The 23,859-nt window shown below is 35.5% G+C and overlaps 2 protein-coding genes across 2 annotated transcripts in view; one reads left to right on the plus strand and one right to left on the minus strand.

The window, feature by feature from the left end:
- LOC127858515 (double-stranded RNA-binding protein Staufen homolog) overlaps positions 1 to 3,576 on the minus strand; it is a 33,683-nt gene extending 30,107 nt beyond the window's left edge. Inside the window, 1 exon segment of the mRNA XM_052395715.1 lies at positions 3,485 to 3,576. Coding sequence (XP_052251675.1) covers positions 3,485 to 3,516 — 32 coding nt within the window. The 5' untranslated portion in view covers positions 3,517 to 3,576.
- Positions 3,577 to 7,478: 3,902 nt separating this feature from the next.
- Positions 7,479 to 23,589, plus strand: LOC127858463 (F-box only protein 16-like). The gene is made up of 8 exons (XM_052395644.1): positions 7,479 to 7,664; positions 9,785 to 9,820; positions 10,604 to 10,810; positions 13,551 to 13,715; positions 14,290 to 14,459; positions 18,000 to 18,117; positions 21,093 to 21,273; positions 22,442 to 23,589. Exons 1-8 carry the CDS (start codon positions 7,593 to 7,595, stop codon positions 22,507 to 22,509), a joined length of 1,017 nt encoding a protein of 338 aa, XP_052251604.1. The 5' UTR covers positions 7,479 to 7,592; the 3' UTR covers positions 22,510 to 23,589.
- Positions 23,590 to 23,859: the final 270 nt, after the last annotated feature.

The following is a 23,859-nucleotide window of genomic DNA, read 5'->3' on the forward strand; positions in this document are numbered from 1 at the left end:
AATATTTTTTTCATATTTTATTTATAAAGGTTATCAAAAGGGCTGTTTGTAAAACATGCATGCCCCCTATATGGGCTATAAGTTGTAGTAGCAGCAGTGGTGGTGGTGGTGGTGGTGGTGGTGGTTATGGTTGTGGTGGTGGTGGTGGTAACGCTAAAATAGCATTACAATAACAATACTTAAGAATGATCAAATGGGAAAAGATAACCTAGCACTGGCAGTAAATATGGGGCTCATTTACAGGTCATATTTGGAATCTCTGCTGTAAAATGAGATTTTTAATGAATTTAAGGGAGGCAAATGCTGTAACAAAAAGAACATGCATAAAGTTTCATGATCCTAGGCCCAAGCGTTCTTGAGTTATCATCCGGAAACCACCTGGTGGACGGACCGACCGACCGATCGACAGACAGACCGACATGAGCAACGCAATATACCCCCTCTTCTTCAGAGGGAGGCATGGTAACGCTAACATAGCATTACAATAACAATACTTAAGAATGATCAAATGGGAAAAGGTAACCTAGCACTGGCAGTAAATATGGGGCTCATTTACAGGTCATATTTGGAATCTCTGCTGTAAAATGAGATTTTAAATGAATTTAAGGGAGGCAAATGCTGTAACAAAAGGAATGTGCATAAACGGTAGTTGTTTCCCTTGTTTGAACCATGCTAAATCCTTAAAATGCCTATTTCCAGTAACTGTGACCTTCACCTGTGACCTTTGACCTAGTGACCTCAAAATCAATAGGGGTCATCTGCGAGTCGTGATCAATGAACCTATGAAGTTTCATGATCCTAGGCCCAAGCGTTCTTGAGTTATCATCCGGAAACCACCTGGTGGACGGACCGACCAACCGACAGACAGACAGACCGACATGAGCAAAGCAATATACCCCCTCTTCTTCGAAGGGGGGCATAAAAATGAGCAATACAACTTGTTTTGAGCTCAAAATAAAGTGTCCTCCAAGTCAATTGTGTTTACAAACAATCAGTTTATTTACATCGCTGTTTACTCGCGAAAGAGAAACTGAAAGTGACACTCTGGTCACCAAAAATATAACGATGACTTAACGTTTTCCGGTATCACTCACGAAGTAGGTCTCTTCTAAATGGTTAAAACGCTTGTAGTGATCTAATAAGTTACTTTCTGCTGGTAAAAAGTTGTTAAAATAGAATTAAAATTGAATTTTCTTTCGGCTATTTTAAGCATATGTCAACGCTCTGAGGCTACACATCACGTTAGTTGCAAAAATGTAAACATTTCTTCCAATTATGAAACAGGTTTATCTTCCATAATTCTTGAGAACATTGTACCTAAGCTGTGTTATTAGCAGTTTTTATGCAAGAGTAACTGAAATCCGGTAAAAATTAGACCAGTTGATATGCATAATAATTGGATTTGTGACCTTTATAGAGCCTTTAACAGTGGTGTTGATTGTCCCAAATTTGCAATCCTGAAAATTAGGCCGTGGGTCTTGGAACCGCAGCCGTAGGAACCCAACAGGAATAAAGGGCAGAGCCCTCCACCCACCCAGATCCCTTACTAATTGTTCTTTTTTATAGTCTTTCCTATTGCAATTTCGGCTGAATAGAATTCGAAATATTATAAACCAACCGCATGTGTTTTCGTCACTCTATTTCTTCTATAAGGAGCTTCAAAAATAAATTATAATCGACAAAAAATAATGTTTCCGAAAACGACAGTCCCAAAAATTGTACGCGTTTGACAATTGAAATAAAATGTGCACATCGTTTGATTGCAGAAAATGAAAACCAGTAAACTAGCAAATACCCAATTAATATACAATTTGGTTGACGTATTGCTTTACAATAGCATAGTTTGTGAGTAAAAAACAACTTAACTATCACCTTTTAATTTCAAACGATAATCGGCAGAAAGGCGTAACATCATCGACATAGATCTAATTATTTAATTATCATACTTTCGTTCAGATCGATAGTCGGTAGAAAGTGATCAGCTTGAAAATAATTTATTTATTGTTACGCTTCTCTTCATTTGTTTATCTTTAAATACGATGTTTGCCATCAGCCGCTATTTTGTTGGCAGACGACAATATCAACTGTGTATTCCAAGAATCCAGTGTCTGCCCATGAATGACCCAATATTATGTGTGAGCCAACTCAATGTTGATTGGCCAGCTACCACGTGCGCTTCAAAAACAATAAGGTCAAGCGATGTCTCATGTTCTGGTGCAGACTGGTTTTCGTTTGTTGTTCAAATTGCAAACACTTTCATTGAAACAAAGAGAAAAATATAGAAAACCAGTCTGGATTTAAATGGCGGATGTTTTCAATGCAATTTTACGAGATTTTAGCATATTTTGCAAATCAAATTTTTCTTGAGCCAAATGCTCAATATTTTCGCAAATGGCTCAAATGGCAAACGACAGCGCCAGCCCTGGAGGGGGAAGAGTGTAGTGAAATAAGGTCACTTCCAGCAGCCTTGCCTTACCATTCGGGTTCAATCCCCCACTTGAACTCAGGATTTTTCATTTTATTTCAATACGTTTCATCCAAATAGTAAAAATCACCTCTACTCCTAACAGTCCATGAACACTGAAATATGACAAAATTAAAGGGACCGTCAACCAGGTTGACGAAAAAAAGAAAAGTTATAAAATACCGTATTTTTGTTACAATTATTAATTTATATTGATTAAAATATCATGACTGGTATATAACATTACTTGAAAAAGTTGTTAAGTTTTCATATTTTCAGTATATTTGGTAATACAATTTTACTGGGTATGTGTACCAGGTAACTACCAGTTAACTATAAATAACGCAAGTAGATTGATCAGATGACATCGTCATGTGGTAAACACAATGAATGCAAATCGTACATGCGTAGTGAATTGTATATATTTTATATATAAAATGATCAATCTTCTTTTGTTATTTATATTGTGTACATTGTTATGTCACCTATTTTCTCGATGTACTTTTGATTTCACAACGCGAAATATTATTACCAAAAATACTGAAAATTTAAACTTTTTTCAAGTGTAATATACCTGTCGTTTTATTTTAATCAATAAATAAACTAATTATTGTAAAAAAAATACAGTATTTTAGAACTTTTCTTTTTTTGGTCAATCTGGTTGATGGTCCCTTTTTTTAAAGACATGTACTGATATTCTGACAGATAAAGTTCAGCATTGTTCAGTTTTGGTAAACAATTATTCAGTTAATAATAAACTTGTGTTTTTCTTGACAATCAACGCACTGAACTGTTAACTAAAATATGCGCCGAGGAAAGAGATCATGTATGTGGAAAGTGTGGATGTACTTCATATGATTTTCAACATTCGCTAAATTAATATAAAAACATCGTGTCACTCGGCGTTATCGAAAACTTTCTTTTTTTCCCATGAGATTCAGTACTGCGATATCCAGTATTAAGCTATGTTCTTACTTATTTCATAAAGTATTCATAAATTACATTTTTGTTGATTTTTACTTCTTGTGGTAGAGATATTTCTTGGCAAACATCAAAGAAAATTGCAGGCTAACACACTGTTCTTATGTTGGTCTGCACCCAATAACAGTTATCACAGTCACAAAGACGCTTAAATCAAATTTGTTGATCTTTCCAAGCGTTCAGCGTCAGAAAAATGTTCAATACAACCAGTCAAGGACGAAACACATTACACTACGCAAGTCTTTGTACAAAGCGCGTGACGTAATAGAATTCTATGTTAATTTTTACAACAGATAAAATGACGTTATGTTAACGAATAAGCCTTATGATGGGGAAACATGTTGTTATGCTTGAAATAGAAAGTAAAAGTTATTGTCATATTTAATTTTGGAAATCGTTCCAGACCGTATATACATTAACAATGACTATGCGAGTTAACTATTCAAGTTATTGCGTTGGTTCAATACTGAAAACTCCCACTGTGTTCATTTGTAACTGTTTTCAAATCGCCTGTATCTGTTCCGCTGGCAGTGACATCACACCTCTATAAATGTGAATTTTCAAACTCTTGGCGGCGGTAATTTATCCAGAAATACGCTCATAAATCTAAACTAAAATTCTTCAAAAAAAGATAAATAAATTGTGACAACTTCCAGTAATAGTTATATATGACCCCCTCTGATTTGAACTGTAAACTAAGTACTCATGGTTATGCTTAATGTATTCATGCAGAACTACAAAGAAAAGTATTGATTAAATTTAATAGATATGAGTATCATTGTAGATATCGGGTACAGTACAATATTACAAAAAAGTAAATATATAATTTATTATGTAACAAATTACAATTGAATGAATATAATCACAGCATAATGATTTTATGGCAGTTTATTCGTTATGTCTCGGTTTTCGATTAATTTTAAAAGGTAGTTTGTAAATGCTCTACTATAACAACTACTGGGCCCATCACAGGTCTACATGAATGTTGAAAGCAGCGAACGACCTCTCTGCTTAGATAATTCGAACCTTGATACTTCAATTGCCGATCATGTGCGCATGTTTTCGATCCGACCAGTAATTTATAATGGGCCATATAAACATCTACCACAACGACTAGGCTGAAATCCTTTAACATTTCATTTCTACTGTAAACTACTAGATTTCTCCCAGGGACGTACGCAGGAATATTTGACTGGGTGCCCACACGAGTAATTTTTTTGGGGCACTTATCAAGGTGAAATTTAATGCTGATGTTTGATGATGAAGGAAAGCAAACTTTGAAAATCAAAAACCTTTATAAAGAAATGTATCATAAAGTATGACTGACCTATAACCATAATACTATTTTCTCTTTGAATTCAAACCTCCTCAAAAGTTTCAATGAACATTCCATATAAAAGTTTATCATTTACTACACAGTTTTACTTTCACCATCATCAACATAGATAAACCATCAAAATCGTCTACAAATGCGACATCACATTGGACATTGACTTTTTTCTATAATAACCGTTTTCCGTAGTTTTTTTTACGGAACTCTTTCAGATATTGAGCTGAGTTTTGGTATGTGAGTCTACCTAAATGACTAACAGATTAAGTGTTAAATTCGTGCCGTACCATTTCTATTTGGCGAAGTAATGGGCATTGGATTTAAAATTTTCTCTCTAATAACCGTTTTCCGGAGGTTTTTTTTTCGCAACACTTTCCGATATTAAGCCGATTAATATGATCCCGATAGAGTGGCATAAAGCAGTCGGACTGTCCGTCCGTCCGTCAGGCATTTCATTTTCCGGACTTTTTTCAAAACGCTCAACTGGCGAGTAAAAGGGGCTGATCCCCTTGTTTATCAGGGACAGTAAAACTCTGCTCTTATGTATTGAGGGAAAGAGTACGGTGGAACCTTTCACGAGGGAAAAATTGCAGTAGGCCCAATCAATAAAATTCCTAACTTGGCAGCCAGCTCGGGGATGCGGGGCACAGGGCTTGCGCACGGGCCTGACTTCTTATGTCTTCACTTGCGCAATAATATAGAAAACTTTCCGATTTTCTCAAATTGGCCTCATCTTCCTAATTGCACCACTTTTACAAATGGGAAGTTTTACTAAAACAATGTAAATGCTTGTTCCGGACCGCAGAACTGCGTACATCTGTGTAACCCAGCCAGAAAAAATCCCCGACCACCATGGGGATCGAACCTAGGACCTCCCGGTTCCAAATCAGGCAGACACTCTACCGCGTCGCTATAAAAGCTAGCTCATATAGCAAGCAGTATAAGTTCTCCTTATACCGAACCCTACTACACACACTCACTCCAATTGAGAAATTCTTCGATGAATTTCCCCATGCCACGACATCTGAGGGACGTCTGACGCACATGGTGTGTTTTATACGTTGGGCGCCAATGTAACCCAGCCAGAAAAATCCCCAACCACACTGGGGATTGAACCCGAGACCTCCCGGTTCCAAATCAAGCAGTATTGCAAGGCAGTATAAGTTCTCCTTTTACCGAACCCTACTACAGATTACATTGACGCCCAACGTAAACAAAACACCATGTGTGTCAGACGTCCCTCAGATGTCATGGCAATAGGAAATTCGTGGAAGAATTTTCACAATTGGAGGGGGTGTATGTAGCAGGGTTCGGTATAAGGAGGGAGGCATGTAGCAGGGTTCGGTAAAAGGAGAACTTATACTGCCTTGCTAAATGAGCTAGCTTTTATAGCGAGGCAGTTTAAGTTCTCCCTATACCGAACCCTGCTACATCTTGACTGAACTGAGATCATGAAGATGATGTGCACAAAATAACTTAAAGACACACCTTCGCTTCAGAAATGGTCCCAAGAATTCCACTTATCAATTGACTTGACGTTCTTTCGAACCTTACACCATACATGCATGCGTGTAGTGTAGATTGAGAGAAGCTGTCAAATTCTATCTCCTGGCCTAATATAGGTTTTTGAATTAGGAAAATAATTTGTATACGATTGCTAACTTAGTTCAATATCAGTTTAAACATTATTTGAGACATCTCATGGGATCGTATATGTAACATTAACTAAATAATACATGCTTTTGATGTTAAGAAGAAATGGAAAGAATTATTAACATTTTATAAATTGAAATCACTAAATCGTGTAAAAAACACAGAATTCATTGAAAATTATATAAAGGGCACGTGTCTCAAGGGAAATACATTAATACACAACTCAATAGTTCCAACATTCATGCACTGTAATTATCACAAGGTGAGGTCATATATACAAATTGATATAAGAAAAAGGAAAGGCAATCTTGAACTTTCCCAAGCAGTGTCCTAAGTTTGATTTATGCGTGTTTTGTATTTGTTTAATAATGCTTATTATTGTTTTGTTGAGGCATGTATTTTTTAAACGCAGACCATGATACAAGGGAAATACCGGTAAGCAATACAAAATTATTATTTTGTCGATATGGCTAAATAAAATACTTAAAATAATAACCTCAATTAGTAAACTTAAAAAGGACAGAAAAGGGCAAATATTACATACCTATTTTTATCCCAGAACGCATAAGCCATTTTCTTATTCCATTGAGCGACTTGAACAATTACGCTATTATTATTGTTGTCAAAATCAGTTTGTTTAAGGTGCCCCTGTGGGTCTATTTTAAATGAAATAATTCATTAAATGGGATAATTTGAAATATTATGAAAGTAAATAGCATCAGAGACGTAGATTATCTACGTCTCTGATAGCATGCTCTTTAAACGAATCGTTTAATTGATTGTCAATTATGATCATTCATGTAAAGCATTTGTCCCGAATGCCCCTGAGTCGTTAATGTATAAAGACTTGTAGCTATATGCAGTTAATCTTATACATATATTCAGTTATTTCTACTATTTTCAATAAAAACGTTTCATATGGGTTCATTTTTACCTACAAATATATATTTTTAGTCTAATGATGTGATAAATCCTGCAAAATATCTTTATTGACGTATTTGTTTCGACGTATCATGATCGGTAAATTCCGTCAATTTCCGTAATAGGCAACGAAAACACGCATCAAAATGGCGGACGGTAGCTAATCGGAAAGAAAACAAAACGCATTCTGTTCGAAATCGGATAATTATCAATAGTTTAAATCAATATTTCAGATTCTTAACAATGTCAATGATAGCGAAAAATAGAACAAAAAGCACGTGGACACCACTTTGCAATGAAGAGACAAATAATCAGGTAATTTGTTCGAAAACAGGTGTCCAGTCCAGTCATGTCTGATAGTGATAGTCATAATGGCAGAGCTCCAGATAATGGCCGTACAGCCGTAAATACGCCTTTTTCATGAAGATTTACGCATTTATTTTTATAAACTGGACGTACAATTACGACATTAATATCCATTTTAAGCATTTCCAAAAAATTTACGCATTTATTTTTATAAACTGGGCGTACAATTACGACATTAATATCCATTTTACGCATTTCCAAAAAAAATCTGGCCGTACCGATACGTCAGCGCGGCGTGATTTGTTGGTCTATAACCTAACGGCGCTTTTCGTTAATTTAAATTACCGAAAAGTTGTAGACTGGGTTCATATATTATTGTCTATTCTGTCGCGTGATTTCCTGTACCTTGTAAATCCGTCAAAAACAATATGTCTGCGCGTAATGGAATGCTGGCTTAACCAAAAGCGGTTCAAAACAACACTTTGTTGTCATATAATGACTACATACGGTGTCGTCTAACCATCCAGACATTAAATCTGTAAACCCAGAAAAAGACATTGTCGCCCTGATATTAAACGATTTGATTGCATCGGTGGCTTAAAACGTTAGAAAACATAATGGGAAACGGATGAGACAGTGAAATAAGTGTTCATTTACTTAGCTTACTAGTTGGCTTGTGTTTTCTTGTCAAGAAAAATGAAGAAATAGTATTAGTCATTAGTTTTAATGTGTAGTTGTATTTGCATCATAATTCAGAATGGAAAACCTAATACAGTCACTGTTTAAGAAGCTACATATATTTATTATAATTGCTGCAAATGTTTCTGTAAAGTCAGTTATACACCCTCAGCGATTTTCCTCCTTCTTTATAAAGTACCGGTAAACGGTACTTTCCCAATCGAACGAAAATTCCCAAATTCCCAAAACGGTACTTTCCCAATCGAGCGAAAATTCCCAAATTCCCAATCGGCATCTGGAAAAATCCCAATCAGCGTCCGAATTTTTTCTCAAAACGATAGAAAGTTTCGTAAAAAAACCAACTTTCGGCGAGCGAACAAAGAAAATCGTATAGTTGTGTGTAACCACGCGCTCGATTAATTTCGGGTTTTATTATTCAGCGCATTCAATCAATAGAGTTGTTACTGTTTCCGGTTCTTTTGCCAGGCAGCCAGCGTACTGTTTTACGTCGGTTTGTAACCTTATCGTAGTTTGAAATGAGTCATAATAGCAAATATTATGCCAAAAAACCAATCGGAACCATCAATCACAGGACACATTGACAGCAATAATGATGCGTGCAGGGAGGGATGCAAGCAACTGAGTGATGATTAAACATCAAAGATTGTTGAAATTTCACAAAATGAAAGAGAGAGACATTGCTTTAAAAGAGATTAAAACAACTAGTAATTGATTTGGTGTGTTCTTTATAATATTTTGTTATTTATATAAACTTTATAACTTAATGGTCATTAAGGCATGCCTGCAAATGATTATTTAAATGGGTATGTTCAATTAAGTATGAACTGTATGATGTATTCAATAAGACCCAAACTTCACGACGCGATTTTCCCAATTTCAGGATTTCACGACTCGATTTTTCCCAATTTTGAGGTTTTCACGACTCAATTTTTCCCAATCGGACCGGTACGGGTACTTTTCCCAATTGGACAAGGAAAATCGCTGACCCTTCAATATCCAAGAACACTGGTAGTACAGTACTACCTGTATTTTTGGATATGGTAGTACAGGTACTAATTGATTTTAAGCGTTACTCTTTTTCTTTCTGTCAGTGGCAGTACCGTTACTACTTTCACAAATCCTTATCTGGAGCTCTGTAATGGCATGTCATTTGATTTTTATTAAAAATACTGTTCTGAGAGGTTCTTTTTTATAGCAAACTTTTGAGATATATATTGAATTTCCGTTTTGCATATGAAAATATTTTCAGTATCATTGAATTTTAATTATCTTACAGCATTAAATTTAAAACAATAATGAAACAAAACAAACCAAATACAAATTAAAAGTTAATTTAAATTGGATTTCTATGTGAATGTAATGTACTATTGGGCATGCATTTTTAATGACATATTATCTTATTACATGTTTTTACTAAATATGTTTTACAGATTTTTGAAGAAAGAAAAGTGCTGATAAACAAATGGGTAAGTGTACTGATTGTGTGAGGGTCAAAACAAGTCAAGTCTGTTAACTGGTGAAGATTTAGTGTTCCTTGGTTCAGACTCAGCACCAGACCAAGGTCCATTGTTACCCTTATTATTCACATTGGTTAAAAAATTGCTTTGAAGGCAATCTCGTTATATAAGCCTTATATATATCGTGTTTAGAAGGGACCCAATACCAGATGTTCAATGTACGGCACACTATGGCATGATGCATACTTTTATGAATACACATAAATTTGTTTCTTATTTTTCGAGTCAGTTTTTGCAGAAATTGATAAAATTTCCAATATAGTTTTCCCTATTGGTCATGTACAGATTCCAGTAAAGAAGTTGAGAAATGAATTAACCCATTTATGCCTAGTGGACTCTCCCAGCCTTCTAAATTGGATCAATTTATTTCCAAAATGTGGGATGTCTAGTATATTTATTTCTATATTTAGAATTTTTCTTACAGAAATTCCTTCAAGCAAACAGCGCAGACCCAGATGAGACGCCGCATCATGCGGCGTCTCATCTGGGTCTACGCTGTTTGCCAAGTCCTTTTTCCTAGACGCTAGGCATAAATGGGTTAAATACAAATAAGGACTGGCGTACTTGTTCTGGTACTTGTAGTCATGTTTGTTACATTGGAATTGTCGTTTGTGTAGCCATACATTATAATACAAAATGCATGGGAAATTATCCATGAATCTGAATGAACCAACAACAGTGGGCCATTTATAGGTAATTTTATTGTTGCAATCTAACCTTTTTCTCTTTCAGTTTGAAAAGTGGACTCATGAGCAAAGAAAACAAGTTCTGGAAGATGTAATAGGGAAGTCAAAGATGAAAGAAAAAGCGTTCATCAGGGATTTTGTAAAAGAGCACATTCCCCCACTGAAAAGGGATTTCACACGCCACTTGCCGAGGGTCATCTGTATATATATCTTTTCATTTCTGGACCCCAGAAGTTTGTGCCGTAGCTCTCAGGTAAAGTGGTGTATTTATAATTAAGTTTTAACCTATTTAGCTTTACCTCAACGCAAAACATGGGCTCAGAAATGCATTAACTTTTGGACACTGGAAGTGTGGGCTTCATGACCTGTGCCTTTGGAAGTTTCGCTCTAAGACTTAGAAGTTTTGACAGTACACACAACTCTTGAGCATTTTAGAATAAAAAATAAATATACATTTAGTTTTGTTCAATAATTTATCAATAAGTGCTTATATGCCTTCTCATTCAGAGGTATGTATTTATAATAACTTATTTTTTCTCCAAAAATGGTCACCTTTACATGATGGCACCTTCATGACAGATATTTTTATATGGGACACAATCCACACTACTTCCAAACATTAAATGCCAAATTCCTGTAGCAAAGTATGAATTTCTTGATATATTCCTTCATACTGCAAAGTGATATAGTAAAGTGAATACAGTAGACTCTGCCAATACCGGACTCTCTGAATACCGGAACTCTCCCGATCCCGAACGGTCGGGCCAGTCCCGTATTTTCTCCTTCTATTTCTTTGTTAAAAAATGTTGAATAAACCGAACTCTCTCAAAACCGGAAACCGAACGGATATCTCCGTGAATTTGGTCATTTTCAACGTAAAATACATTGAGTACACCGGACGGTCCAAATTCTCAAGATGCCCGAGGTGTGAAAATTACAATACCTAGTCAGCACAGTGCGTGCGGTGTCACACATTTTGCTCGCGCAATCATCGATAATCGGATTAAACATACGATTAAGGTGTCAAGTTGTTACCGCGCTAAAGAAGTCCGATTAAATAATGTAAAACAAACTGTGAATGTCTATAATAGACATGCGGTAACACCAAAAAGTGATTGACTCGATCGTTTTATTAAGCTTGTGATAAACAATTTAATTAAAAAATTAATGCATGCAGTTGCGACGATCACTTTCTTGTGATCTTCTCGGGTAGTTTAAAAGATCTTATAGCCATGTTTTTAACGCTTAAATGGTTGTTTGTCAGATAAAGCTATGAGAAATATGACCGTTAAATATCCATCCATCTGTCTGCAAATTCATTCATTGCCTTTTCTTAATTTCAAACGAATCTTCAGCATTAATAGTCTCAAATCTACAAGTCTTCTCAAATCGTTATTCGTCAAAATTGTCTTTGAGGTTTAATTATTCAGAGCTATTTATAGCGAACTCGAACACGACTCACTCGCCTATATGACGTATGTACATGTATAAAGCACCACACTCACTTTGGGATTAATCAAAACAAGACGGTATGGAATGTTTTTTGCTATTAATCGAATAAAAACACATTTTTTGAAGAATGCTTTAAACATAAACCTTACATGAGTACAGTTATCACATGGTACATGTAAATGTACTTGGTTTGTTTTATTCTTATATGATTTTGTACACAATGCAAACAATGTATATTTCGCCAATATGCATACTCTTGGTAAACCGGAACTCTCTGAAAACCGGACGATCAGGCCGGTCCCCATACCGTCCGGTTTTCAGAGAGTCTACTGTATAATAACGTTATTAATTCGTACTGAACAAGAAAAGCACATATTTTTCAAAATTTCACAGCATACACTGGGCAATTTGACAGACTGTACATAAAATGTGAAAAGTTCATTGGTTTAAAAATATGGATTGAACATTAAAAGTAAGTTTCATGTAGATTTTTGGGCTGCTATTGTTAATAAGTTTTCATGCAACATGTTGATGCATAGTTAAGTGAATAGCGCATAGTTAAGTGAATAGCTAGTGGTAAATATGAATTTGACAGATGTACAGCTTCCAATGCTACTTGAAAATATAGATTCCTGATTTAAGAGGTCCTTGTGAACCGACCTCAAATACTGTAAAATCATTTATATTTTTTGGCAAGAAGTTAAATTGTTTTTCAAAACATTACTTTTCGTGGACACAAACATTTGTGGATTTCTGATTTGTGAAAATTAAAAGGAAAGGAATTTGTCGGTCATTTTCCAATTTGTTTTAAATTTGTGGATTGGGCGAAATACCAAATCAACAATGATTAATGTCCCAGGAATAAAATGATTTTACAGTATACAGGAGTAGCCTATAAAAGATTGCAATCTGATTGATGTGGCTGCAGATACATTACAATTCTCCAATTCTCTGTAACACTTTGTTGCAGATAGATAACAATTCTCTGTGATGCTTTGTTGCAGATAGATAACAATTCTCTGTGATGCTTTGTTGCAGATAGATAAAAATTCTCTGTGAAGCTTTGTTGCAGATAGATAACAATTCTCCGTGATGCTTTGTTGCAGATAGATAACAATTCTCTGTGATTCTTTGTTGCAGATAGATAACAATTCTTTTTGATGCTTTGTTGCAGATAGATAACAATTCTCTGTGATGCTTTGTTGCAGATAGATAACAATTCTCTGTGATGCTTTGTTGCAGATAGATAACAATTCTCTGTGATGCTTTGTTGCAGATAGATAACAATTCTCTGTGATGCTTTGTTGCAGATAGATAACAATTCTCTGTGATGCTTTGTTGCAGATAGATAACAATTCTCTGTGAAGCTTTGTTGCAGATAGATAACAATTCTTTGTGAAGCTTTGTTTTCTGTGCAGGTTTGCTGGTACAGAGCTGGACCAACTCTGGATGCTATAGGAGTAGCTTATATCAGGTTGTAATCTGATTGATGTGGCTGCAGATAGATAATACTTCTCTTTGACGCTTTGTTGTCTGTGCAGGTTTGCTGGTATTGGAAGTACGTAACAGAGCTGGACCAACTCTGGATGCCTAAGTGCGTGAAGCTTGGCTGGAACCTTCCCATAATGCCTGGCCAGTACGAGACCGGCGTGTGGAAGCGAAATTACATTGAGAACATCAGGACGCTCCAGATCATGTTCCCAAAGGTAAATATAATATTACAGTGTTGTTTTTTTTCGTTCAAATTAGAGTGCTAGTAGGGGCACCCATCCCCAATGAAAAAAAAGTACATATATCTATTTTTTACCAAATGGAACCTAAAAATTCCCAATCGAAGATTTCCAAAAAAAAAATTTTTTAATATGTCTAGACATGTAAATTATCTCCAAATCCATGTCAATAAGTTGAACCTTAGAAAATATCATATTTTAATCGCTTTTAATATCAATTTTAAAGTATTTGTAAACATAAAATCAACAACATTTATTTCCCTATTTCAGTCAAAAGGACTCGATATTTCCGAATCCAAAGTGAACCGGCCCCATTCCCAAAATTGTGAAAAAAACACACAGAATAAGTTTTTAAGCTGCTATCAGTAAAACTGTCCTATTGAAATACGCAATCTTTTCCTTGAAACTGTCCCATTAAAACAGACATTCTTTTTCATGACACTGTCCCATTAAAATATACAATGTTTTCTGCTGTGTCACTGTCCATTTGAAACGCAAAATTTATTCTGTGATACTGTCCCATTAAAACCCACTATTTCATAATCTACAGAAAGCCACTAAACTAGACTTCACGAAGATAGAGTCAAGACGGCCACCAAAGTCTGCCAAGGACAAGGACAAGAAAACCACGCCCTGGCGAGGATCTGATCCTGAGCCCAAGGACACATGGAGGTTCAATTACCTGGAGAACGACGATGTGGTTCAAGACGTGAAGGCCTTGTAAGGAACTTCTTTTGTTGTAAATAAAAGTTAGCACAAGAATACTTCTATTGATTCTTGTAATCGTTTATTTGATTATCTTGGTAATGTAATATTCTGTTGTTTCAACAAGCAAATCCTGATTTTTTTTATGTCCCCCACCAACTATAGTGGGGGACATACTGTTTTTGCCCTGTCTGTTGGTCTGTACGTTGGTCTGTTGTTGGTCTGTTTGCTCCAACTTTAACATTTGCAATAACTTTTTCAATATTCAAGATAGCAACTTGATATTTGGCATGCATGTGTATCTCATGGAGCTGCACATTTTGAGTGGTGAAAGGTCAAGGTCATCCTTCAAGGTCAGAGGTCAAATATATGTGGCCAAAATTGCTCATTTTATGAATACTTTTGCAATATTGAAGATACCAACTTGATATTTGGCATGCATGTGTATCTCATGGAGCTGCACATTTTGAGTGGTGAAAGGTCAAGGTCATCCTTCAAGGTCAGAGGTCAAATAGATGTGGCCAAAATCGCTCATTTTATGAATACTTTGGCAATATTGAAGATACCAACTTGATATTTGGCATGCATGTGTATCTCATGGAGCCGCACATTTTGAGTGGTGAAAGGTCAAGGTCATCCTTCAAGGTCAGAGGTCAAGTATATGTGGCCAAAATGGCTCATTTTATGAATTCTTTAGCAATATTGAAGATACCAACTTGATATTTGGCATGCATGTGTATCTCATGGAGCCGCACATTTTAAGTAGTGAAAGGTCAAGGTCATCCTTCAAGGTCAAAGGTCAAAAAAAAAATTCAAAGCGGCGCAGAAGGGGACATAGTGTTTCTGACAAACACATTTTTCTTGTTTTATTAAGTAATGGCATGTCCCATATATCATCCATTTTCCAATCTTTCAATATCTTTGAAAAATCCCATCAATGTGGTAGACATAAATAACTCTGACCCTGTTTATCTACCTATGGTAGATTAATCGGCTTAGTCAGTTGAAGTGGTGTGGGATTTTTAAATTATTTAAAATGGGTCAGTTTGTTTTGTACCCTCAATTGACCAGTCGCCAAATACGCGATCGCTCCGCCCACTAAGTTGTGTTTTCATAAAACGCTTATTCCATTACTAAGACAGTCTTTGTTTGTCGGACCATGTGGCAGCAATAAACAAAATATGATTGATTATTACGTGAGTTTGACAGCTGACGAGTTGTCAATTAATTATTGCCATGACCTAGTGGATATGGTTTCCGTTTTGTAAGAGGTCATGGGGTTTGGTCCCCACTGTTTGTGTTTACCTCCAATCTTTCTTAAAGACACCAAGTACTGGTTCTACCCAGGAGAGGAAGTAGAATCTAGAGCGTTACATAAGTATAAGGCTTTTGATGCAATCAAGCTTAAATAAAAATATTTAAACTAAAGGCCTTTTCCAAAATCTAGTAAATGTCACAATAAGTCTATTGACTGTGTTTATCTACATTATAGTATAACTAAGTATTTTTATGAGATAAAAACTTGTATCAAACTTGCTCAATGTACTGGAACATACGTTTGTGTACTAATATCATCACTGAAAAGGGAGGCAATTGATATATTTATTTGTGAAAATCTGTATTATCTTCCTTTTTATGTCCCCCACCACTTATAGTGGGGGACATATTGTTTTTGCCCTGTCTGTTGGTTGGTTGGTTGGTTTGTGTGTTTGTTTGCTCCAACTTGAACATTTGCCATAACTTTTGCAATATTGAAGATAGCAACTTGATATTTGGCATGCATGTGTATCTCATGGAGCTGCACATTTTGAGTGGTGAAAGGTCAAGGTCATAATTCAAGGTCAAGGGTCAAAAAAAAAATATATAAAAATATCAAAGCGGCGCATAAGGGGACATAGGGTTTCTGACAAACACATTTTGAGTGGTGAAAGGTCAAGGTCATCCTTCAAGGTCAAAGGTAAAAAAAAAGAAAAATTAAAAGCGGCGCAGAAGGGGACATAGTGTTTCTGACAAACACATTTCTTGTAAGTGATGATATAATGTGTTGCAACAAAAAAGAACGAGCGTAGGACTAATTTAGGTGTGCTTTAAACATTTTAATTAATTTATAATTATTGATATGACATTTGGTATTATGGGTATTCACCAATTCTCAGTAACTGTGAAAAGTATTATTTTAAATTATGCCCCCCTTTGAAGAAGAGGGGTTATATTGTTTTGCTGCATGTCAGTCTGTTGGTGGGTCTATCTGTCAGTAAACCAGTTAGTTTCCAATCAAAAACTTGTCAACAAATGGACCGATTGGCTTGATACTTGACATGTGATTTGGCCTTGGACAGTAAATGACCCCATTGAAATTGGGGTCATAAGATCAAGGTCACTATCACAATATGTGTTAAAGTCGTTTCCAATCAATAACTCATCAACTAATTGACTGATTGTATTGATACTTCACCTGTGCAATTCCTTGGACAGTAGGTTACCCCTATTGAAATTTGGGTTATAGGTTATAGGTCAAAGGTCAAGGTTACAATAAGTGTGAAAATCGTCGGATCAATAAGTTGTAAACAAAATGACCGATTTGCTTGATACTTCACATGTGCATTGGCCTTAGACAGAAGTCGACCCCTATTGAAATTGGGGTCACTAGGTCAAAGGTCAAGGTCCGAAAATGTTTCCGATCAATAACTCGTCAACGAATTGACTGATTGGCTTGATACTTCACATATGCATTGGTCTTTGACTAGTTCAAAGGTCAAGGTCACTGTGTTAAGGCCCTGTTTGGGGGCGCATCAGTCTCTGACCGTGGAGCTCATGTTCGAAAAGATTAGATAATGAATCGTTTTTATGTCCCCCAGTCTATACTGGGGGACATATTGTTTTTGCCCTGTCTGTTGGTTTGTTGGTTTGTTTCTTGGTTTGCGTCAAACTTTAACATTGGCCATAACTTTTGCAATATTGAAGATAGCAACATGATATTTGGCATGCATGTGAATCTCATGGAGCTGCACATTTTGAGTGGTGAAAGGTCAAGGTCACCCTTCAAGGTCAAGGTCAAAGGTCAAATATAAGGCGGGGGGACATAATGTTTCACAAACACATCTTGTTTTAAATATTTTATGGCACATTTGCAAGCTTTAATAAAAATTATCTTAGATGGCTATAGAACATAGACCTATGGTAGAACATTTTGAAACGTTATTAGAATTATAGTTCTAAGGATTAAGTGTTTTAAATCTCATTAACAACGGACTGAAGAAGAGGCAAGAAGATAAGCACACTTTCTACAAATATCTTTATGAGCAGTGCTCCGAGGAAACACTTAATGCAAGTGTCTTAATAGTTGTCCCAGATTAGCCTGTGCAGTTTTTGTTTCAATGAAGCCTCTTCTTAGCAGGAAAAACCAGTTTATGCGGAAAGTGTCATCCAAGATTAGCCTGTGCATACTGCATAGGCTAATCTGGGACAGCACTTAACACACGTGCTTTAAGCCCTGTTTTCTCAGAAAAGGCTCATAATGTTTTCTGTTAAACATCTCTGTCTCCTATACTACAGACGCAAAAAGAAGTCCTACGCACCGGAGGGCAGGGAAATTAGCAGAAACACTCGCAGTAAAGTGAAGACTGGACAAAACATACACAACTCAGAGATCCGACGCTCTCAGTCATACACTGTAAGTGTTAGCTAGACTCCCAGTATGACTAGAATATGCACCCAAATTACATCCTTTTACTGGTTATTTCCTGATTTCAAAAAGTGAAATAAAGGTTGTTTCCAAATTTTCCCTAAAATGTTACCAAAATTTCCCCCAAAATATGCCAAAGTTTTCCAATAAATTTATTAATTTGTTTATTGAGTAAATTATACAGCATATAATTCCCCAGCACTTGAAAAAATATATTTTAGAAAGCAATTCAATATGCACTTATAATCAATTGGTAAATTATTTGTAATTATATTAATAATGTGTAATTTTTCCCAATTTCATGGTCTATTGCGTTTTTTCCCATTAAAAAAGGCACAGGCTGTAAAATATAAAGCAAAAAAAATAACTGCATTATTATTGTACTTTACCATGTATTACTCGTGGTATTGAACCCCAAATCTCAATTGAAGAAGTTGTAGAGTGTTTTACATTGATACAAAACTACTCTTAATATCCATAATAGAAGCCATGTTTGGCATTTAAATAAAATTGGGTGTATGTAATACATGGTTGCACGTTATCATGGTAAAGATGGTATGTTTACCCCACCTTGTGATGGGGAGGCATATTGATGAGTAGCTGTTTGTTAATTGGTAATTTTGTGAGTTGGTTTGTCTATCCTCAGCTTGTGTGCCTAGTCTTAACTTCCAAGTCAGGGTTTTTTCAAGCCATTTTGGGAAAAGGAGTCTGGTCAAATTGGGATTTTTTTATATTGATAAATGTTAAATTCGGAATTTTTTTATGGAAAAAATGGACCAAATTTGGATTTTTTTTATAAACAAATATTGACACATAAGGACTTTTCCTGGCCCTTTTTGTGGAAAAATCATATAAATTATAGTTATATACTTTTAGGATTTGTATTAAATAATATTGAGATATAATAATCATTAGAAACTTCTTTCTATAAAAAAGAAATTGGGAATTGTTTTTAACTCGACTATTATATATGAAATATATATAGTGGAGCTATCCTACTCACCCCGGCGTCGGCGTTAGCATCTGCGTGCAAATGTTAAAGTTTTCGTACTACCCCAAATATTTTCTTTCTCCCTTGATATATTGCTTTCATATTTTGCATACTTGTTAACCAACATGACCCCAAATTATAAACAAGAGCAGACAACTCTATCAAGCATTTTTTCATAATTATGGCCCCTTTTCCACTTAGAATATGCAGCAAATGTTAAAGTTTTATTACCCCATTTATTTTCATTGTCCCTTGACATATTGCTTTTATATTTTGCATACTTGTTTACCAACATCACCCCAACCTATAAACAAGAGCAAACAACTCTATCAAGCATTTTGTCATAATTATTGCCCCTTTTATACTTAGAATATGCATATTATTGATAAATCTATGTTAAAGTTTGCGTACTGCCCCAAATATTTCCTATATCCTTTGACATATTGCTTTTATATGTTGCATACTTGTTTACCAACATGACCCCAACCTATAAACAAGAGCAGACCACTGTATCAAGCATTTTGACATTATTATGGCCCCTTTTACACTTAGATAATTGAACCTTTTGCTTAAATTGCCATAACTTCTTTATTTATGATCACATTTTATTATTACTTTGACAAAACAACACTAACCTGAATACCACAATGGATTCCACCCAAACAATACCCCACGCCCCTACCAGAATCCCTCCCCCCCCCCCCCCAACCTCAACCCCCCCCCCCCCCAATTGTTTTTTTTTTTTTAAACATCGTCTAATAAATTACCACACCCCACATTTTACCCCCCTCTCACCCCCCCTGCCCCCCCCCCCCTACCCCCCACCCCCCCCAAAAAAAATAATTTGTTGTTTAAACATCGTCTAATAAATTACCAAACCCCACATTATACCCCCCTCTCACCCCCACCCCCCTACCCCCCCCCCACCCCCCCCCCAATTTTTTTTTTTTTTAAACATCATCTAATAAATTACCACACCCCACATTATACCCCCCTCTCACCCCCCCCCCCATCCCCCTACCCCCCCACCCCCCAATTTTTATATATTTTTTTAGACATCATCTTATAAATTACCACACCCCCCCTCTCACCTACCCCTACCCCCCTCCCCCCCCCCCCCCCCCTACCCCTCCCCCAATTTTTTTTTTTTTTCTTTTTTATTTTTGGAAGATCGTCTAATAAATTTTTGAATATGAACAATTTCCCCATGATGGCTTACGTTATACTGTCAAGCACTCAAATAGTCGAGCGCGCTGTCCTCTGACAGCTCTTGTTACAATTTCGGTTTAAGATAAAGTCCGTTTGCTTTGGGATCGGGTCCGTTTTAGAGCGTTTTTTACATAGCAGAAAACCTCCTGGGAGTCCAAATTGGACAATAATAAAATACTTGGCACAGTTATTTACCAGCCTCAGACTTCGTGTTGTGTGCAAGAACCAGCCTGCTACTAGTATGTTCAAGGTCAATGTCACACTTGAGTTCAAAGGTCAAGTTCTTTCCCAAACAGAAGTTCTCTATATATAGAAAACATTTTTGAAATTAATTTTGAATGTGGCATGACAGTAGATATTTTGGGTTTGTATCTATTGTATGTTGCAAAAGTTTTTTATGCCTTTCATGATGCTTTGAAAAACTGGAACATATAGGTCAACTTAACACAGTATAGTTGGTTTCTTCAATTGTATCATGAATGATTGCTGCTTATTCTAAGTATCTCCAGTAATTGACCACTGGCTATTGATGGATAGAGGTGAGGAACATACGTAACGATCTTTCCATGAGTGGTTAATAACAGCACATGTTTGCATAATCCCGACCGTTTTATTTAAGAGCCTTGTTGAAACTATCTTGGACAGGCTGAATGGCACTGCAAACTATTTTATTGCTACTCTTCAGATGTCAGTCAATTGTTTATTTTCAAATTTAAGCAACCTTAATTTTGCATTAAACATAGTATAATTATCTTTTCTGCAGAAAATAATCACGTCCCCAGTGAACGATGCACTAAATGATTGGGATGGACTCAACGCTGCCATTACCCTGCCACCAGAAGCCTTGAAGGGTGTGACTAGACCCGCCCCTGTACACCCAACAACATACCTCAGGCCACCAAAGAACAAACCAATCTCTGCACGGACACCTCGGGACCCCCCAAGTATGTAACTGAACAATTAAGCCTCTTTTTGGAAGTTATTAAACTGTCATCCCAGATATGCCTGTGCAATCAGCACAGGCTAATCAGGGACCACTCTTTCTGCTTTTATGGAATTTTTCATGTAAAGGAAATCTCTTCTAAACGAAAATCCAGTCTAGGCAGAAAGTGTCATCCCTGATTTGTTTGTGCAAACTGCACAAGCTTATCCGTGACAACTCTTTATGCACATGCATTATACCCAGTTATCCAAGAACGCCGCTCAATTTATATTGTTTCTGACACCAAGGGTAGCATTCCAGAAGCATCTTAAGTTAAATTTTATTCTTATCCTTAAATTGGGAAATGTTCATAAGTGTTTCATTTCATATTGCAATAGGTCGGCATCAATATATATATTTAAATAACATCATTATGCCAATGTTATTTTAGGAATACCAAAAAATGTGTTTCCTTATTTAGTAAAGAAATACAAAACATTGTAATTTTGAACTTAAGTGAAATTATTTAAGAAATGACTTAAGATGTTTATGGAAATCGACCCCTATACCAGGGCTTGCGCTTCCAATGGAAAAATTAGCTAATTGCTACAAATTAGCAAATTTGGCTAATGAAAATTGTATTTGGCTACAACTTTTCCTTCATAAAACTCCCAAAACCAGCCAAAGTGAGTTTGATTTCTATCTCCTTCACTTAATTTGGCTTGAGAAAATTTAAAGCCTTGGGGAGCCCTGCAGTACATATTCACTTATACTTTTTTAGATTGAAGAACACAGCTATGAAATATACTCAAGAACAATTCCTCAGGGTTTGTGAATGGTCGTCCTAAAATTCCTGATTTTTAAATTTTTAAAATGGTACATTTTAAGGAATATTCTTATATCTTTTAGCTTTGTTAAATGTATGAAAGGTTTCTTGAATATAATGGACCTAGAAAGTGAAACACACTTGTTTCAATCAATCAGGCTGATCACTTTATTTTTCTGTAAAAGTATTTTTTTATAATAATTAAAAATCAGGAATTATAGCATGCATATTTGAAAAAATGGACTAATAGAATGCAAATAGACAAATATATATAATATAATATTTGTACCTTTTTTGTTGAATTTATATGTTTTATCACACCTGTTGCGATACACTCATCTTTGTTTTGTTGTGTTTTTTTCAGCAACTGATCTGTTTCCAAAGCATCCATGGAAGGTGGAGGACAAAGAAGGCTCAGATGATGAACTTTGACCTAGTTTTACCTTGACCCTGACGTTGTTGACCTTTGATACAGTACTTTATTTTTTACCTTGACATAAATATAATTTACCAATGATCAAAGTATGATTATGGACCTGTCTATGATATTTAGTGTCTTAGTGTCATTTGTGTCATGAATCTCTTGTCCTATGCGACATGCCAGTGTAATTAAGTGGAAAATTTCAGTTTACTGGAAATGAATTTTTTGATGATTGGATATTTTGTTTTACTATCAGAAAAATGTAATTTTGAAAAAGAGTATGTTTAAGATCCTATCTGTGATATTTGTTCTATGTTCTTACTAATGTAAATGTTCATATTGTAGCAAGAAATAGTCATGCACACAAGTTTGTTAGTATTCCCACAGTATATAACTTTATTATATGAAAATAGACCCATAACATGTTAAAAATACGTTCCCAATGGCGATGGTATATTCTTGTAAAAAAATATGTTTGCATGGTTTATGATAACATGCAAATATGTTTAGGGTTGAATGCAAAAATATTGTATCTGATGAACATTTCTGCATAAGTTACAATAATGCATAAGTTATAATAAGATGTTTAATGCTAACATCTCAAATTTACCATTCGAAACCGTATATTGTGACAGTGTGGTAAATGAAAACAAAAAAGCAAACTATGCAAAAGTAAAAAAATACATTGATTGAAAGCCGAAATAGGATTAGTTGTAGATTTGTGTAGAAAATTAAAATTGTTTTTAGTGATTTTTTAATTTTGAAAAGGAATTTTACTATTTAAGTATTTTTGTGGCGTTTACATGTGATGTAAAAATCAGGTTTCTGAACAATGTTCATTTTACAGGATTTTTTAATTGTACACTTCAGATTATTTTTGACATATTTGCAAGGTAGTAAATATGGCTTGTGAAAATTTTATCATCTTTATTTATCATGAATTTGTTTCACTTTTATATTGCTAAATTAAATGCTTTGTTATTATGTTTTGTATTAATATATAGGAAAATAGGGATGGTAGTTATTGTATGTGTATACAATTTTAGTGTAGCGTAGATATATGAGTTTACAATCGACATTAGTTTAAGCTGAAACTTTTTCATAATATAAATATTAAAATAAATATTCAAAATATGTAATATGCAGTTTCGTTCTTGATTTGTTGGATACGCTTATAGCCGTTAAAGGAAAATTATACGAATAGGGGACTTTTCATCTTAACCCACTCTGTAGGGGGGCGCTATTGGCATGTGTGGTGCTCTTGTTCTGTTATCACCTGAGAATGAAGTGTCTCGTACGCTTTTATAAAATGGATTTTAATGTGTTGCCCTATCGTAAACCGCTGTGCAGGGAAGCACTTA

This window comes from Dreissena polymorpha, chromosome 14 (genome assembly GCF_020536995.1).
Source record: "Dreissena polymorpha isolate Duluth1 chromosome 14, UMN_Dpol_1.0, whole genome shotgun sequence".
NCBI classification, from domain to species: domain Eukaryota; kingdom Metazoa; phylum Mollusca; class Bivalvia; order Myida; family Dreissenidae; genus Dreissena; species Dreissena polymorpha.

Coding starts and splice junctions, on each gene's coding strand:
- LOC127858463 (XM_052395644.1), top strand. CDS start 7,593: ATGTCAATGATAGCGAAAAATAGAACAAAAAGCACGTGGACACCACTT. Junction 13,716..14,289: donor TCCAGATCATGTTCCCAAAG/GTAAATATAATA, acceptor CATAATCTACAG/AAAGCCACTAAACTAGACTT. Junction 14,460..17,999: donor GTTCAAGACGTGAAGGCCTT/GTAAGGAACTTC, acceptor CCTATACTACAG/ACGCAAAAAGAAGTCCTACG.